Raw genomic sequence first — 19,856 nt, 5'->3', positions numbered from 1 at the left:
TGAACCTGAAATTATTAATGCATTGCTTGTCCAACATTTTTAATTGTCTCAACCTATCAGTAGGCCACCTTTCTAGTTTTTATTATTTTTTTTTTAACTTTAAATAAGTGAGCAAGTAGATAAGAATCAAGGTGACTAGATACAGTAGTTCATTTTTACAGTTTGTTACAGATCTAAAGCAAAGGTGGTTGTGCTTTGTATTCTCATCTTAAGTCATCCTCAACTGTCTGTTTTGGGGGATGGGAGAGGAGACAGGCATATCTGATTCTGTAGGCACTTTAAATTTAAGGTACTAGTTTTGAACAGAAATTCTGTAATTATTTAATAATCAACAAGAGTTTAAAACATTAAACATCAATGAACAAGGACAATAAAGATAGCCTAATGTGTATTGGTCAATCAATTAGATGTTTCATTGTTTTGTTGTTTTTTTCTCTAAAACCTAACCTTACTAACCTTAGTATTTATAATTATCTTTTAATCTTTGCTGTTTTTCGCTTAAATTGGTCTTTTTTTATTCTCTGTTCTCTCTCCTGTTTCCTTCTCTCTGCACGGCTGCTGTTGCTGCTGCACCTCCTCCTGTCCTTTCATCTGGGTCCAGCGCCATCTTTTGACAACTCGCTCTACAGCACTCCTTCTCCTGACTACTCCAGTTACCAGGCACCTGCCACACCTCCACCATCTTACTCCAAAGCCATCTCTACTCCAGTCTCAACATTTGTGACAGAGTCCTTTGTTCCCGACTACATTTCAATATCCGCCCCCGCTAGCAACGCCCCACCGACCCCTCCACTGCGGCACTCTGCCTCCCGTTTCGCCACTTCCCTCGGCTCTGCCTTCCATCCTGTGCTGCCTCATTACGCCACTGTGCCCCGACCTACCAATAAAAAACCAGCCCCTCCCTCTCCTGTGATAGGTCACCCTTCCGCTGCCCCATCCGCCAAATCTATAGTCTGGACTGCCACCAATTTCAGCCCACTCCCACCTTCCCCCCCTGTTATGATCAGTAGTCCCCCAGGAAAAGCCACTGGCCCTCGTCCGGTGGTCCCCATTTTAGTCCCCAGCCCCCTCACCCACAAACCCACCTCTCCGACAGCAGCTAACTGTCCCCTGGACTCCCCTGTTACGGCCCAGCCAGTCCTGTCCCCATCAAGAACTGCTCCGCCTCTGCCCCCCCCCACCACCTCCCCCGCCCCTGCCTCCGTTCTCGGTGTCCTCTTCTCAAGCTGCATCTGCTTCTCCAAGCAACCCTGTTGTGTCGATTCCCTCATCCCAGCCTGGTGTTCTCCCTTCTCCCTCCGCAGCTTCTGCTGAACACTTTCTAAACTCTGTGCTGGGAGACTCCTGCTTTGCTCCAGAGCTGCCGTCTGCCTCGCTGGAGGCTTCTCAGCAGGCTGAATCTCAGGCCATTCAGGGTAAGGCTATTCTCTCATCCTTCTCTATTACTAATGGACTAATCAAGGCGGGATGTACTTGTTTTTACAGAAACAGAATGTATTCTAAACCCTGTGTTCAGGAAAATCATTGTCTTGTCTGTACACACCTAATAGTCAAATAATATGAACACGTTGAAGTGTGGAAGGGTAGTTTTTTTTCCTTTTATTTATTTAATTTTTTATAAGAAAGAAAATCGTGTTGGTTTTATTTTGGTAAGGATATATCTGAGAAGGTTAAATACATTTTATTCAAACTGTATTACGTTTTTATTTTACTATAAAGGATTGCCTGACCAATGCCACTGGCTGATTGTGTCGTCTTTTTTTTTTTTTTTATCTCTAGTTGTTGAACCAAAATTTGATATTACGCGTATTTTTTTCTTTTTTTGTGAGTTTCAGAACTATCCTTGTTTTGTTCGGATAGTAGTCTTACTTTTATAAAGAAGGCATGAAACCAAAAGCAATTTAAGTAATTTGGACAATGTTTTTGAAATGTTCATTTTTTTAAATGCATACAACAATAGTACAGATGCAGTTTAAAAACCTTTTTGAATTAAAGGTAAAACTAATGAGTCCATGTCAGGTAGGTAAAACAAAAATCAAAACCTTTCTAAATGTTTGTTCTAGGATGTGTATTTTGTTTTATTTTTAAAACCATGTATAATTTGTTAACCTTTTTTTTTTTTAAATCATTCCTTTTCTACTCCTCCGTTCTCCCACAGATGCTGTCCAAGGACCGCCAGCCCCCCCTCCTCCTCCACCACTTCCTCCCGGAGCCGCTATCGCCCCAGTGGCAGGACTCCCACCTCCCTGTTGCCCACCACCCCCTCCCCCTCTTCCCCTAACCTTTGGAACCCCTCCCCCTCCAGGGCCGCCACCTCCTCCTCCATGCCAGGCCCCTCCCCTGGCCCCACCCCCGGCTCCGCCTCTCCCTCTTGCTCCTGCTGCTGGGTTCTCACCGGCCTCCGAGGAGAACCGCCCGCTAGCTGGATTAGCAGCTGCATTAGCTGGAGCCAAATTACGGAAAGTGCCAAGGGTAAGTGAAAAGTTGAAATGTTTGTGTATTATAACCACTTCAACAAACAGGGAAGAGTTCATGCTTGTAGTTACTTTGCATCTTGGTAGGCCTATACTCAAGTAAATATAATCACATAGTTACACATTTCTGCAGTCTGATTTAGTCTAATTTCAAGATAAATAATGCTTGCCAGCTTGCTAGTAGTATTATTAGCGGAAGTTATCGTAGTGTTTGTGTTTATTATCCCCTGCTGGGGATGCATAGACCTGTCAACAGGGATATACAAAGTGTGTGTGTGTATATATTGTGAGACAGGGCAGAAAGCCCTGTAAAAATAAAAACTGTTGTTATTGTTATTGCACTGTTGTTTATTAATTGTATTATTGAGAATTGTTTTTGTTAATTACGGTCAGCTGGCAAACATTGCAAATTGCAGCTAGCTGCAGTGTATTTAAGAACAGCAGGCAGCCTGCTCTGACTCTACTGTGGGAAGAAGTCCGATTTGAGTGTGCTTAGTTAAATTCAAAGGTACTGCGTGAAGCCTATTTGTGCTCATGTTGTGTGAAACTGTTCTCTGTTTTGTCAACCGATAAACAGCTTACCTGTCCAGTTGTTTAGGTAGGTGCCTGAAATTTGTAGTTAATGCTCGAAGAGAGCTAAGTTTTAGTTTTTTGTTATTTTGTAAATTTAAAACTAGCGGGTCAGCTCACGTTGTGTTGGGTCAGTGTTTAAAGGGGCAACAAACCTTTTATTTGTGTGGTCACAAGTAAAGATGGGTAGCGATATCTCATCACATATATATACACACAGTGCCGTGAAAAAGTATTTGCCCCCCTGTCTGATTTTTGGCATTTTTGCATATTTTTGACACTGAATGTTATCAGATCTTCAACCAAAATCTAATATTAGATAAAACGGACAGAGTGAACAAATAACACACATTTTTGGTACTTATTTCATTTATTTATTAAGAAAAGTTATGCAACACCCAATGCTCCCGTGTGAAAAAGTAATCGCCCCCTTAGACGCAGTAACTGGTTATGCCACCTTTAGCAGCAATAACTGCAACCAAACGCTTCCTGTAGTTATTGATCAGTCTCTCACAGCACAGTGGAGGAATTTTGGCCCACTCCATCATGCAGAACTGCTTCAACTCTGTGACATTTGTGGGTTTGAGTATAAACTGCTTGTTTTAGGTCCTGGCACAACATCTCAATGGGGTTTAGGTCTGGACTTTGACTAGGCCATTCCAAAACTTTAAATTTCTTGTTCTTCAACCATTCTGATGTAGACTTGCTCGTGTGTTTCGAATCATTGTCTTGTCTCATGACCCAGCTGCGCTTCAGCTTGAGTTTCAGCTCATGGATGGATGGACTGACATTCTCCTGTAGAATTCTCTGATACAGAGCAGAACTCATGGTTCCTTCAATGATTGCAAGTTGTCCAGGTCCTGATGCAGCAATGCATCCCCAAATCATGACACTACCACCACCATGTTTGACCGTTGGTATGAAGTTCTTACGGTGGAATGCAGTGTTTGGTGTTCGTCAGACGTAATGGGGACAGTGTTGGCCACTTTTGACTCATCTGTCCATAGAACATTGTTCCAGAACTCTTGAGGATCATCCAGGAGCTTTTTGGCAAACTTGAGACGAGCATTCATGTTCTTCTTAGTGAGCAGTGGTTTCCGCCTTAATACTCTGCCATGAAACCCATTTCTGCCCAGTGTCTTTCTGATGGTGGAGTCATGAACTCTGACCTTACCCGAGGCAGTAGAGGCCTGCAAATCACTGGATGATGTACTAGGGTTCTTTGTGAGTTCCTGGACGATTTTAAACCTTGCTCTTAGAGAGATTTTGGCAGGACGGCCACTCCTGAGAAGATTCACTACTGTCCCAAACTTTCTCTTGAAGCCCCAGGGCCTTAGAAATGGCTTTATAACCCTTTCCAGACTGATAGGCATCAACAACTTTTTTTCCTAGGAGGTCTTGGGGAATTTCTTTTGATCGTGGCATGATGTGCCTCTAGAACCTGTTTGCTGACAATGTAATTCTAATGGTAAGGGCCAAAGCTAGTTAGATTTATATTGGGCAGGGCTGGCCTAAATCAGGCCTAATTTCTTAACCAAAGTATTCAAACAGCTGACCCTAATAATCCCTTTAACCTATTAAACCCCCAGCCTCCCACAGCAATTTCAGCCTGGAGGGCTATGGCCTTAAATAAATCACAAAGTATCTTCCAAAGTATAAACAGCACAGGCATGGTTCTTTTTCATGGTACTGTGTGTGTGAGAGTGTGTGTGTGTGTGTGTGTGTGTGTATATATATATATATATATATATATATATATATATATACATACACACACATAGTACTGTGCAAAAGTTTTAGGCAGGTGTGAAAAAAATACTGTAAAGTAAGAATGCTTTCAAAAATAGACGTGTTAATAGATTATATTTATCAATTAACTAAATGCAAAGTGAGTGAACAGAAGAAAAATCTACATCAAATCCATATTTGGTGTGATCACCCTTTGCCTTCAAAACAGCATCAATTCTTCTAGGTACACTTGCACAAAGTCAGGGATTTTGTTGGCATATAGTCAGGTGTATGATTAAACAATTATACCAAACAGGTGCTAATGATCATCAATTCAATATGTAGGTTGAAACACAATCATTAACTGAAACAGAAACAGCTGTGTAGGAGGAATAAAACTGGGTGAGGAACAGCCAGATTCGGCTAACAAGGTGAGGTTGCTAAAGTCATACATCATGACAAGACTGAGTACAGCAAAAAGACACAAGATAGTTATACTGCATCAGCAAGGTCTCTTCCAGGCAGAAATTTCAAGGCAGACAGGGGTTTCCAGATATGCTGTCCAAGCTGTTTTGAAGAAGCACAAAGAAATGGGCAATGTTGAGGACCATAGACACAGTGGTCGGCCAAGGAAACTTACTGCAGCAGATGAAAGACACACAATGCTTACTTCCCTTCGCAATCGGAAGATGTCCAGCAATGCCGTCAGCTCAGAATTGGCAGAAAACAGTGGGACCCTGGTACACCCATGTACTGTCCGGACAAGTCTGGTCAGAAGTGCCCTTCATGGAAGACTTGCGGCCAAAAAGCCATACCTCCGACATGGAAACAAGGCCAAGCGACTCAACTATGCACAAAAACACAGGAACTGGGGTGCAGAAAAATGGCAGCAGGTGCTCTGGACTGATGAGTCAAAATTTGAAATATTTGACTGTAGCAGAAGGCAGTTTGTTCGCCGAAGGGCTGGAGAGCGGTACACGAATGAGTGTCTGCAGGCAACAGTGAAGCATGGTGGAGGTTCCTTGCAAGTTGGGGCTGCATTTCTGCAAATGGAGTTGGGGATTTGGTCAGAATTAATGGTCTCCTCAATGCTGAGAAGTACAGGCAGAGACTTCTCCATCTTGCAGTACCATCAGGGAGGCATCTGATTGGCCCCAGATTTATTCTGCAGCATGACAACGACCCCAAACATACAGCAAAAGTCATTAAGAACTATCTTTAGTGTAAAGAAGAACAAGGAGTCCTGGAAGTGATGGTATGGCCCCCACAGAGCCCTGATCTCAATATCATCGAGTCTGTCTGGGATTACATGAAGAGAGAGAAGCAACTGAGGCTGCCTAAATTCACAGAAGAACCATGGTTAGTTCTCCAAGATGTTTGGGCCAACCTACCTGCCGAGTTCCTTCAAAAACTGTGTGCAAGTGTACCTAGAAGAATTGATGCTGTTTTGAAGGCAAAGGGTGGTCACCCCAAATGTTGATTTGATGTAGATTTTTCTTCTGTTCAATCACTTTGCATTTAGTTAATTGACAAATATAAACTATTAACTTGTCTATTTTTGAAACCATTCTTACTTTACAGCATTTTTTCACACCTGCCTAAAACTTTTGCACAGTGTGTGTGTGTGTGTGTGTGTGTGTGTGTGTGTGTGTGTGTGTGTGTGTGTATATATATATATATATATATATATATATATATATATATATATATATTACACATTAGACACACACACAGGCTAACTTCACTATAGTGAACCCTTCTTATAACAAACGCCCGTTGTTAACGATCCCAGTAGCAAGAATTGTATTTTTCAATGCAAATTAGCCCTATTACAACGATCACGTACAGGATCGACCCGGATACAACAATCTCAGTACTGACTGACACTGAACTTTCTCCACTGTCAAATGTTTTATTCTCTCAGTGTAAACAAAGACAGTGGTTGACTAATTCAAAGATAACGCTAATTTGCTAGTAAATGGGCGTTAGGAGCAATTTATGCTGGATAGTTAGTGTGTGTATATCTGTCTGTTTAGCTGTCTATGTACTGCTGTGCAAAAGTCTTAGACCTGTTGCATTTTTCTACTCTGATGCATTATGAGCATCAACAATTTTCTCAAAGCCTCCACTATCATAACAACCTTGACTTGCATAAAAAAAGAAAAACATTGAGTGAAATAGCTCGCATCACTCGATTTAAGATGTTGTATGTGAAGCATAATCAGCAAATACAGAGAAACATCATCTAATTGACAAACTCAGGACTGGAAGACCCAAAAAGCTGTCCAACAAGGATGAGCAATACTTGAAGATAATATCCTTAAGGAATAGAAAGAAGACAAGCGTTGAATTTACAATAGAACTGGCAGAAGGCACTGGTGTCATTGTCCACCCATCAACAGTCCAAGCAGCTTTGACCATTATTCCATAGTCCAAGTTCTCTGTGCTTTTTTTTTTTTTTTTGTATAAATTTAGTCGTCTCCCTCCCCAATTTAGTGTGTACAATTATTATCTGTATCCTCGGCCCATCGCTAGCAACCCTGATGCCGACTCAGGGAACGGAGGCTGGAGCACGCATCCTCCGAAACGTGCTTCTGCCAATCCATCATACTTTGCACTGCGGATCCACTGCGAGGCCACCAGACCTATAGTGCCGGAGGACAACACAGATCTGGAGACTCCACTGCAGAACCACAGGCACCCCATTGGCCACAAGGGTCGCTGATGTAAGGCCCTCCCTACCTGGGCAGCGCTTGGCCAATTGTGCGCCATCCCCTGGGAGCTCCCGGTCACGGTCAGCTGTGACATAGCCTGGACTCGAACCTGCAATCCCCAGCCTATAAGGCACATTCACGTGGAGCGCCTTTGCTGGATGCGCCACTCGGTGCATATTTTAGCCTTTTAGTCTTGTTCCCCTTTCTTAACAGAGGTATTCTTACTGCAGCACATCCTTTAAGTCCTGATTTCAAGAGTGGCCTTCGTACTTTTAATAACAATATATAAAATAACACAATAATAAAAACATTAAACATCGGGTGACTATTGCAGATGATTACTCATTGCTTTATTTTTATAGTGTCATCTAGTCAAAACATGTTAAATGTACAAAAAGCCAGATTTAAAAACCTAGATCAGCTATTACCATTTAAACATATGGTATACACATAATCAGAATGGTTAAACAAATAATCCATAAGATTGTTTATTTTATTTTTGAATGGTGCTAACACACAACCCAACACATTACTCTGCTATTAATTTGCCGAGCAGGGTGATACAGTTATGTACTTGCTATTACTAGGCCAGTAAAAACACTACCTCGGTGGCCCATGGGGCCAGTAGTAAAAAATCTAAATGTAGAGCCCTGCCAACACCAGTGTCCTTTGCGCAACTAATTTACGTACTCTTGCCAGTCTGGAGACAAACCCCTTACACAGCATGTGGTAGGCAGCGCAGTGTTCAGTCTACCACGCTCATTAATTGCTCCCACCTTGGGGCCGAACATCCTGTTCGCCTGCTGTCCTTTGTCCCACACATAGTCCCATGGTCCCAAAGGCGGCCGACAGGAACACTGGCTTCACCTTGGGTGAGGGAAATATGGTTGGGAGCCTGCTCCGGACTGGGTCCTGTTGCCCAGTGAGACAGGGGGCACTGTCCTGGCGCCCCGTGGTGTGTTCCCTGATGGTCTGAGGGACAATTGTGTCCATCCTGGGACGATAAGGGGCCAGACGGTCCTGGTGGAGGCCCACCACCCGGCTCCTTGTCCGCAGCCTCATGTCAAAGAGCTGTTCCAACTCTGCAGGGGCCCTCCCAATGGCTGGTCAGCTTGGGACAGAGCCTTTTCTTCCACCGGGGCATTACACCCAGACTTGCTCACCAGCCTGGAAACTGTCCTCGGCAACAGGTATCATAATCCCGCTTCTGCTGCTGGCCTGCCGATAACAAGTGCTACCGGGCGAAAGTGTGCACATCGTCCAGTTGGTTCTGGGGCTGCTGGAGGTATTCCGATCTAGCCGGATCAGGGTGGGGTTGACAGTTGGCGGCCTACTCCCGAACATGAGCACCGCGTGTGTGCACCCAGTGGACAACTGGATGGCCACCAGGTAGGCCATCAGAAACATGGACAGGTGCTGGTCCCAATCACGCTGGTGTTGGGAGGTCCAAATGGCAAGCTGAGTGACGAGGGTCCTGTTGAACCGTTCCACCAGGCTGTCACTCTGCGGGTGGAGAGGTGTTGTCCGGTTCTTGCAAATACCCAGCCGCCGGCACATCCCCTCGAGCATCTGTGTCAAAGTTCCGCCCCTGGTCAAGCTCGTCCGGGACCCTGAACTGGCTGAACATGCCATCTAGCAGCACTTCTGCGCAGATGGTGGCACTCTGGTCTGGGATGTCGTTCACCTCGGGCCACTTGGTGAAGTAGTCCATGGCCACCAGATCATACCGGTTTTCTCTCTCTGTCCAGAGAAAAGGTCCTAGGATGTCCACTGTCACTCGCTCTAGCAGTGCCCCCACCTGGTACTGCTGGAGTGAAGCATCGGAGTGGCTCAGGGGACCATTTAGGGTGGTGCATTGGTCGTAGTGGCGAACGTAGGTCTCCACATCTCGGCTGCACCACCCCCAGTAGAACAACTTCCAGAACCTGCCCAGGGTCTTGGCTACACCAAAGTGTCTTGTGGCCAACCAAAGAGGTAAGAGCTTGTCCCGTTGCAGGGTCTGTCCATGCACAAGCACAGCACAGTACAGCACACACACCCTGAGGCATAAGCCCCACCACTGGGCTTCCAACATCTTCACCCCCAGGGAGAGGGCCGACACCACATTCCTTGCTGGGTGCTGCTCCACCAATACACAGCGGAGTAGCAGTGCCAGCTCAGCGTCCAAACCCTGCTGGCACTGGAACTCCCATTCCGGAAGCTCTAGCAGGGCTTCCATGGTCGCAGTGGCAGAACTTACCTGCTCACCAGGCAGGGTTAGAAACTAACAAAATTGTGGTACTAGTCCTAAGGACTAGAATCTTGTGAAACTTGCTAGTCTTTATATAAACTTACTAGTCCTTTATGTGAAGTTCCTGATTTGGAATGAACTACAGCAATTGTGTCCCTAAAAAATTTATGTAAACTTACATTTTACATTCCTAAAAAATGAACAATTTAGATTTTTTTTTATTATATTAAAAAAAAAGCAGATATACTAAACATTAATGGTCATTCTCAGATACATTGATTGGGTTTCTACATCTGACTTACCCACATTCTGAACTCCAATAACATTGACATATACATAGCATATCACTGCCTCAGTAATCAAACTATATGTAGAACAATCGGAGATAACTGATCAAATATTTAGCAGTTGCCATTCTGGTTAACTGGGCTTGACGCTGGGTCCTTGCAATAGCATGAATACACTACTGTGCCTGTTTTAGAATTTCTGTAGGTTTACCCCACATGTAATCCTTTTGATCCAGGTCACACATCCATTCAAAATCAGAATGCTTTGCAAGGGTGTGAGCTGTTCTTAAAAGCACTTCCTCTACCTCCTCATGCTTCACCAGGGGTAACGGGTGCGGCCGCTGCCAGGTTGGGGCCATGTTTCCCGTTTTAATTCCGTGTTGGACCAGGCTGGTACAACTACAGTCCTCCACTGTGGCTGCAAAGATGTTTGTGCACTCCCTCAGCAGCTCCCGTAGCTGGTCCTTCTGGCCCTGGGACAGCCCCCCCCCCCCAGGACTCTGCCGATCTTCGCGCCTCCACTGCATCTTCGGCTGCCGAGGCAGCTGGGGATTTAGCAGTCCTTTCCCCAGTGGTAGGACAGTCCTCTCACAGTGGGGGTGCTATGGGATACAGAGCGAGGGAGGTTACATCCCTCGTTGGTTCTTCTGATGGGTTGGACACCCTGGGCGAAGACGTGGCGCTGTCAGATGCTTCTGGGAGGGACCGGGTTCTGCCCCTTTTTTTCCTGACAGCGAAGACCTCCTCTTCCTCCAGGGCACGGCAGACCTCTGTGGTGGTCTGACCTCACTCACCCTCCTCAAGCATAGCCTTGACCTGTTCAGTAAGGATGAGGGCTTGCTCTGAGGGCTTGGGCTGGCAAGCTAGACCCAATAGCTGAGCTGGCTTGGGGTCAGGCCACGGACGAACGCTTCCATGGTCAGGTCCTCTTGGATGGCCAGTGGGTATTTAGGGTACCCCTACCATGCCAGGTACAAGGCATCGGCTGTGAGGACCCCCAGCTTTTCTTCAGCCACCCTCTTGCGAGTGGCCAGGTGGTGTATTAACCCCGTTACTGCCCATTGTTTTTCCACCCCCAGTGCTAGAGGTTTTTCTTGAATTTGGGAATAAATTGTTTAAAAGTCAAAATTCTCACATGTCTAAATGAAACATAGCAAACTTAAATATTGTTTTTTGCAGCACAATCTTTTCAATGATATAATTTACTTGGCCATGTGTACTACCAATGGTATTGTAAGCAAATATTGCTTGATACTGCACTGCCAGTTTCAATTGTAGCCTATTTGGACATTAAGTGTTTCATTGTGAATAAGCATACAATGGGGGAAATTTGGCTACAGTGTTGTTTTTTGGGGTTTTTTTTTTGCATACTTCAGATAGGATTCAGGGTGAGCTTTCTTGAATAATGGCTTCCTTCTTGCCACCCTACCATACAGGCCAGATTTATGGAGTGCATGGGATGTCACAGGTTGTTGTCACATGCACACTTTCAGCAGTCTTGGCCATAAAAGTCTGTAGCTCTTGTAAAGTTGGCATTGGCCGCTTGGTAGTCTCTCTGATCAGTCTCCTTGCTCGCTTTTGAGGGACGGCCTGATCTAGGCAGGGTCTTGGTGGTGCCATACAATTTCCACTTCTTAATAATTGTCTTGACTGTGCTCCAAGAGATATTCAAGGCCTTTTGATATTTTTTTTTATACCCATCCCCTGATCTGAGTCTTTGCTTTGAAGTGCACTACCCAGCAGAGGGAACCTACAGGAACTGCTGAATTTATCCTGAAATTATGTGAATCACTACAATTTAACACAGGTGAGGCCACTTGGTGTGTTATTTTGAAGGCGATTGGTTACACCTGAGCTAATTTAGGATTGCTATTACAAGAGGGGTGGACACTTATCCAACTAAGCTATTTCATTTTTTATTTTTTATTAATTTTCTACACATTTCTAGAATATTTCATCTTCAGCGTGTGACACCAGCTGGTGAAGCTTTGTATTTCAGTAGTAATCTGTGACCAACTAGTTTCTAATCAGATAACACCCTCTAGCGTGCAGAAGATACATGACAGGTTAACTAAATCGCACATCGCATTGACCTAAATTTTATCGTGCGGCATATACTATGCTACTTATCATGTATTCTCTTTCAATGAAATGACAACTATTACTGAATGGGAAGAGCCCTCTCTGACCGCCAATCACTGAGCATATATAAAAAGCTGCCCTGTCAGGGCCCTGCTGTGAGGGGGAAGTCCCTCCCACCTCCTGCTGAAGAGGTACGTCCTCACAGTAGCATATCACCATTTTCTCTCACTTCAGAGAGACAGGGCACAGATTTCTTCGTGCTTTCTTTGCCCGAATTTGGCTGGTTTGTTGTTTTTTTACCATCAAATTTAATCATGCTTTTGAGCGTTTGAGTGTGCTACTACCTAATTCTCCCGTCACTTTACTGACTAGAGCTGGTTTTGATCCCTCTTCAGGAGATTGATAAGCGGCCATTACTCTCTTTTCGCTGCGTGAGGCTTTGTGTAGTTTTTAGATACCGTGTTGAGAGCTGTTCTGGTGCTGTTAGGAGACCCCACAGGCTCGCGGCGTCATCCTCTAAGCCGATTTAATCTGCCACAGCGACCAAAAAAAAAAAAACAGCCCGGGCCTAGCGCCGCTCTCAAGCCTCAGGCTCTCCTAGCACGGCCGCGCTTGCCTTCGGCGACCACGCTGACTGAATCTGCTGCATACCCCGGCATCGACTGCGGTTTTCCTGCTGACCTTGAGGCTGAGAAAAACAGCGCCTACCCGACCACGATTGACTTGACTCTGCACCAGTGTAATCATCTAGAGCCCGGCGCCGACCGCGCCTACCATCGGCACAAACCTCGGAACCATTTGACTCGGCACTGATAGCGCTCTCCTCAACGCCGATCAACGATTGACTCTGCACCGGTGACTAGCTTTGGAGCCGTCTACAGCCTGGCACCGATTGACTCTGCACTGACCTCTCGACACTGACAGTGTCTTCTTCGACGCTGATCCTGACACTGCTGAATAGCTTCGGAGCCATCTACAGCCCGTCACCGACCGCGCTACTATCGGCTCCAACCTCTGCACAGATTGACTCAGCACCAACCACTAGATCTCGGTACCAAGTGCAGCAGCCCTGCCTACGACGCCATGTCAGTGCAGTCGACTGGGTCATCCGCTGGTTTCCGCCAGTGCGACAAGTGCACGGCGAAGCAGCCCAAGCAAGATGAGCACCGGTTCTACGTCAGATGATTAGGGCCAGATCATGCAGCCAAAGCACTGGCAAGTGAGCTGGACTGCTGTCCGTGTAGAAAGTTCTCTAAACGAACTAAGCGCAGGAGAGCAGCCCTATCCCCAGCAGAGTCTCTCTCCCCAAGCCAAGGGAGGAGGTTGTCAGTCGTCCAAGGCCCTCCGCAGAGGTCCTCTAGCATTCCCCCCTGCTACAATGACCAGAGAGCTCTCCCGCACACCTGGGTCACCCTCCCCTTCCCCACCACCAACACAGAGGTGCAGACACTTCTCAGGGGAGGTGAGATGGTCACCGCCAAGGCTGTACCACTCAAGGGGATGCTCACCAGGGGACAGGCGGTTGCCGCACAGCCACTGCTCCCCTTCCCCGCGCAGGCGCAGACGATTCCCGTCGGCTCGAAGGTGCTCAAGCTCGATCGAGCGGCGCTTTGCGGAGCTAGCGGAGACTGTAAGGGCTCAGCAGACCATGCTAATGACCCTACTAAAATCGTAGGGCAGACTGCCCCATACCATCAGGCATCCCCAACTTCCACAGTCTCGTTCCCCATCCCCACTACCTAGACCTCCTAGCCCAGGCGAGATGTCCTTCACAGCGTCGTGATCAGACGTCTTGGACCCAGCCACTTCCATTGGGCAGGCCACAGTGGAGGGCTCCTTACCGCCCCTGCTGCATATGTCGTGGAGGGAAGAGTTCCGGGCGCTAATGCAGCTTGCAGCTGCAGCCACTGACGTTCTCTGGCTGGCAGAACAGGAGGGAAAGGGGAACCACTTCCTCCAGAAAAAAGGGCAACCACAGCAAGCCCTCCCTTTGTGCCAGGACTTCATGGAATTGGTGCACTCCTCCTGGAGTAACCCAGTGTCTGCACCTTCAGCCTCCAGAACAGCAGAGTCTCTGCTGCACACTGCAGGAGCCCAAGAAGCGGGCCTAGGCACATTCCCCACTATTGGTTTCACCTTCACCAAGGGGGATAAGGACCCAGCCTGTCCTTAGCCTTGCAGGACAATGGATGCAATGCTAAGGAAAGCGTACGCTTCGGCAGCGCTGTCAGTTAAAGCAGCGAACGCCATGGCTGTAATGGTGCTCTGCCAGACCCAGTTAGCAGAGACGCTGCAGGCGTACATAGGGGAGCTCCAGGCGGTTGCAAAGATGATGACTGACCTAATGGGGGAGTTAGGCTAGGCATCAGGGAGGTCGCTCACCAGCATTTGTGGCTGACACAAGCCTAGGTCGTGGAGACCAAGAGGGTGGTGTTACTGGATAACCCCCATTACACCGGGGCAGACATCTGGGACAAATTCTTGCGTCTTCTGGCTTACCGTCGGCGTCCAAGGTGGCATTCACAGCCTGCTAGGGCAAAAGGGTCTGAACACTGCCCTCCACCCCAGAGCAGACAAGCAGGTAGAGGCAGAGCTGGCAGCAAGGGACCACCGCCGGCCAGGGGTAACCGGTTCTCCGGCTGGAAGCCGGGGCCTAAGAAAGACCTACTCCCTCCCAAGCCCAAGGGAGACCGGCCCTGCTGCCACCAAACCCATCCACAACCGGACTGACCAACAGCAACGACCCATGGCAAGGCTGGGTGCTATCGACAATGAGACACGGATACGCTTTACAATTCCGCATTGGTCCGCCACCATTCAAGGGAGGGCTCCTTACCACCGTCGAACCAGCAAGAGCGATACTCCTTCAACAGAAGAACGCTGTATGCTTGGTAAGTCCAAGCAATGACTTCAGCGGCTTTTACTCCAGGTACTTCCTGGTGCCCAAAAGGGATGGCGGTTTCAGACCAATTCTGGACCTCAGGGTCCTCAACTTGTTCCTCAAACAGAGGAAGTTCAATATGTTAACAGCGCAGTGTATCCTCTAGTCCGTCCAACCGGGCAACTGGTTCACATCAATTGACCTGCAAGATGCCTACTTTCACGTCCCGATTCGTCCCATGCACAAAAAATATCTGCGCTTCACCTTTCAAGGCAATGTGTACGAATTCTGCGGGCTGCCATTTGACCTCTCGCTGGTGTCCCGCACATTTTCAAAGTGCATGGATGCAGCACTGGCTCCACTCAGGCTGTGGGGTGTTCGGATCCTGAAATATGTGGACGATTGGCTAGTTTGCGCACATTCCAAATGCCATGACAAAATTGACCTGGTGTCCCCTGGGGCACATTCCCTGGCAGTGCAATTTCTTAAAGGGGGTCGGAGGCTTCCTTCTCCCATGAAAAGTATGGTCCCCAAGTAAGATCTAGAACTGGTACTGCAAGTCTTTATGGGTCCCCCATTTAAACCCATGGCGTCAGCAGAACTACGCCCTTTTTCATTGAAGGTGGCATTTTTAATAGCCATTATGTCTGCCGGATGAGTAATTGAGCTTCATGCGCTGTAAATTGATGACACATGTATGGCTTTCACGGGAAATGACTCGCGGGTAACATTAAGAACAAATCCATCCTTTTTGCCAAAGGTAGTATCCTCATTCCATATTAACCAACCAGTGGTTTTGGAAACTTTCAGACCTCCCTCGCACGAGTCAGAGGAGGACCGTAGACAGCACACGCTATGTTCAGTTTGGGCTCTGCGCTGTTATCTGGATAGGATGGCGTCCTGGAGACAGTCCAAGCAGCTGTGTCTGCTGTGGGTCCCACCCTAGAGGTCAGGCCCTATTGAAGAAACGTCTAGCGCACTGGGTGGCAGATGCGATATGCTTGGAGTACAAATAGATGGACTCCCCATTACCGGGGGACATTATAGCCACCAGGGGCTTTCACCAGGTAAATTTCTAAATATTACTATTTCCAATGAGAAAACAGGCACGTTTGTGTGTCTTCGTTCACATAGTCAGAAAAAAACAACATATGAATCCAAATTAACATGTATTTATACTAAAGTAATACAAAAATGACTACAAAAGATTTAGAAGTGAGTAGTTTTCGAGATTTACGATTATACTGTAAATTTACTTTTTTGTATTACTTTAGTATAAATACATGTTAATTTGGATTCATATGTTGTTTTTTTCGGACTTTATGTGAACGAAGACACAAAAGCTCCTGTTTTCTCATTGGAAATAGTGATATTTTGAAATTTACCTGTCCTGGTCACAAAAACAAAGTTTGTGGGAATAATAGCCATTTTCTATACTTTTGAGGCATAAGCAATTAGGAAATAACACTTACTACCCAGGAACAAAAATTGTGTTACATAGTGTTTTCATTCTTTTTCAAGGAACCAGGGTTATGGTAATAACCTAACGTTATGTACTTTCCACTGTATATCATGTATTTCTCTATTTAAAGTATTATGGATTTTCTTGTATTTTGTGCATCTTGTAAAGTGCTTTGTGGTGGTGTTCCACTATGAAAGGTGCTATATAAAATAAAGATTGGTTGATTGATTGATATCGCACCATACTTTTATAGCTGGCCATGGCTACCACAGTAAAGGGAGGCTATTTCAAACGTGTACAATTTTTCATTTTATTGATTGTTCTATTTGTTGTACCACTGTTCCTGAGATCATAAACAGTCTTATGTAATCCATTGGTCAATCATTTCTTTTAAACAGAATGAAGATGTATCCAATTCTGCTGCTGCAGGTGCCATAAGTTCCACTCCATCAAAAGCAGAGTCCAGTCGTGGAAATGGACCCCTTTCAGTGGGAGGTGGTGGTCTGATGGAAGAAATGAGTGCCCTGCTGGCCAGGAGGTGAAATGTACTTTACACTATCTTTGAAAAAAATAGTTTTGCTCTACTTTATAAAGCATAAATACTGTGTATTCTTAGTTCTAGCATGGGTTTACAAGGTAGTAGCTTTCTTAAATTAAATAAAAAAATAAAAAAAAAACATAACTATCTGTCACTTATAGATGATTGCTACATTTAGAGTTCACTGAACAAATTACCTATGCTTATTGAATAAACTAATCTTATCTGGTTTTCTACAGTTATACCAAATAAAAGCTGTTCGTTGAATTTTACCGTTCTATTTTAGATTTTACTGCAGTAGAATATCCTATTATGATATCATTTATATATATATATATATATATATATATATATATATATATATATATATATATATATATATATAGTATACAGCACACAATACAGCAGGCATGTGCGCATAGTTCACAATGTACAACAAATAAGTTGCCATATAATGTGCCGCTAGCCTATTTGCACATTTGATATACAAAAATAAAAAGAATACAATAAGTCACTAGCCGAACCTGCTCATTTCCAATAGGAAATCACAACATGATTTTCAACATTGTCTTTGCTTATTTGAAATAGAACACAGTATGCTACAGGTATCCAATTATTTTAATTATAAAATGCAAAATATAAAGTTTTTGTGGATGAACCTGCAACAAGAGCAGCAACATGAAAAGCAGGCACATTACTGGTGGTGTGCTGTACTATTTTTAAATGTTTTATTATCTCCACACTATCTAACCTATTCTGTACTTCAGCTGAAGGTCTTGTGAGTTTAAAAAATGGGAAGGTGAACGATCTGCCCTGGTTTTGCAGCTGTCCAATCGTTTACTGAACAGAAGCGGGAGATGAATATGCCATCTGTGTAAGAATAGCTGAATTTCTCACAATGTTGTTAATAATATTATAGAGACCGCTATTGAGAACTTTGAAGTAATAATTAAAATTGCTTTTTACAAATTACTTCATAGTCGATTTGATTACGAACTTTCTCAGAAGAATTGTTAAAAAAAAAAAAAAAGGGAGATATACATCACAAATACCAGAACTGACACAGGAAGGGAAGGGATATACTCGCCACTTCCAACACTCAAATTATGAAAGGTATCCGTGACTTACCGGTAGCTGTCAATGCTGGAACTGTCTTTTGTTCAATACAGAAAAGGTGATATGGAACAGCATTGGCTGTAGAAATCTAAGGATGTCCAGTTGAAGTCAGCACAAAAACATGAGCGTTCCCAAAGTCACTTGCGAGCCATTGTAGCACTCAACTTTTGAACAAAGCCAGATTGATTCTGTTTACCTTGGCAAGCAAGAACTGGCATTCAGAGGGCATGATGAAGGCACCAGTTCCTCAAATAGAGGGAATTGTGTGGAATTACTTTCTCTTTCTGACTAAGACAGCATGTTAAGCAATCACTTGTCAATACCCACGGCATTCTCATGTACCTCCAACAAGATTCAACACGAATAAAATCAAAAGTACAGGAAGCCAAGTACGTAGCTGTAATGGTCGATTGAGATTATAGAAATGCAGCTCAGCTGTCTTGTGTTTTCATTGTTTTCATTTTATTGTGACTGACAGTGGCCCGAAAGAACGGTTGTTTTGTGAAAGTGTTACATTTACTAAATAAATACATAAATAAATAAAAATAGCACATATGCTTTTTAAAAGACCAAATTATATATGTTAATTAGTGCTGGGACAAATATCAGAATAGTGAAATTAATATTTTTTGACATGTATTCAAATACAAAAACCAGATGTTCGTTTCTGCTGCAAATGACAAAAATACCTTACACTTATCACCTCACCAGAAGTTGAGTGATAGATAAAAAAAGGCAAATGAAAAAGATCTGTGTGTGATATGTGAGATTAATATATTTAAAAAATTATAAATAAGCATAGGATCAACAGAGCAGCTCTTGAGCCTCTATTTAAAAGTTTTAGACAGCAAAAAATAAAGAAACCAGATTATGTACACGCACGCATACTGATCTCTATGGAAGGCCACCTGAAAAAAAACACTGTGCTGCTTTAGAGCAAAATAAAACGTGGGACAGAAAAAAGGCAAGCACATCTGTGGCAGGAAATGGCATCCAGAAGAAAGCACACACAGGTCAGGTAGCTGCAGTTTACAAAATACACGGCGTGCACAGTTTTTATTTAATAACAAAAATAAAAAAACACAAAATAAAAAATGAACACTTGCTCACAGAGCAAAATAAAAGATTTGAAATAAAACAAATCACGAACACAAAATACAAACAGACCTAAGGTCAGGCTGGGCAACTGCCTTCACTGATCCTATTTAAAATAAAAAAACAATACATTAAACAGCAGGGCTTTCCTACTGCCCTGGTACAATGTAATTTTGAAATGCTTCACTTAAACAGTTCCCAACTTGCTGGAAATGTTGTGTAGTGATTTTTATATAGATTGTATATATTATATGTTTATTGCAACTTTCTTTTATTTCAAAATGTAATAAACGAGAACCAAAACAGTAAACTTTTTTCCCTTCATTTTACAATGCCATTTCCACATTTGGTTTATATTAAGTGCTTAAAGTTACATTTCAGTTTTTGTTTGCTTGTTGAGCTACAAAAGGCACAAGTAAACCTCATGTTAATACTTTAGAAATGGCAATGATAATGAATGAAAAACAGGTAAATAAGTAAAATGCAGTGTCAACTGTATGTACTACATTTCGGAAATAAACAAAACAATATTTAACATGATCAGCTATTTAGCAAAGTAGTTGATTCACTGGGGTAAAGTAAGCCCTACTCAACATATTCTTTATTGCTGGAATATATTTCTACTTTAACGTGTTACATACTGTAACGTTTTGCTGTAAAATAAAAGCACATGCACATG

The 19,856-nt window shown here is 44.3% G+C and overlaps 1 protein-coding gene across 1 annotated transcript in view; it reads left to right on the top strand.

The window, feature by feature from the left end:
• LOC121317140 (protein enabled homolog) overlaps positions 1-19,856 on the top strand; it is a 178,382-nt gene that overhangs the window by 133,971 nt on the left and 24,555 nt on the right. Inside the window, 4 exon segments of the mRNA XM_041252777.1 lie at positions 602-1,170; positions 1,172-1,415; positions 2,159-2,472; positions 16,827-16,966. Of these exon segments, the coding sequence (XP_041108711.1) occupies positions 602-1,170; positions 1,172-1,415; positions 2,159-2,472; positions 16,827-16,966 (1,267 nt within the window).

Source organism: Polyodon spathula, chromosome 6, assembly GCF_017654505.1.
Source record: "Polyodon spathula isolate WHYD16114869_AA chromosome 6, ASM1765450v1, whole genome shotgun sequence".
Taxonomy (NCBI): domain Eukaryota; kingdom Metazoa; phylum Chordata; class Actinopteri; order Acipenseriformes; family Polyodontidae; genus Polyodon; species Polyodon spathula.
The sequence above is the reverse complement of the archived record's forward strand: the minus strand, read 5'-3'. Positions and strand labels throughout refer to the sequence as shown.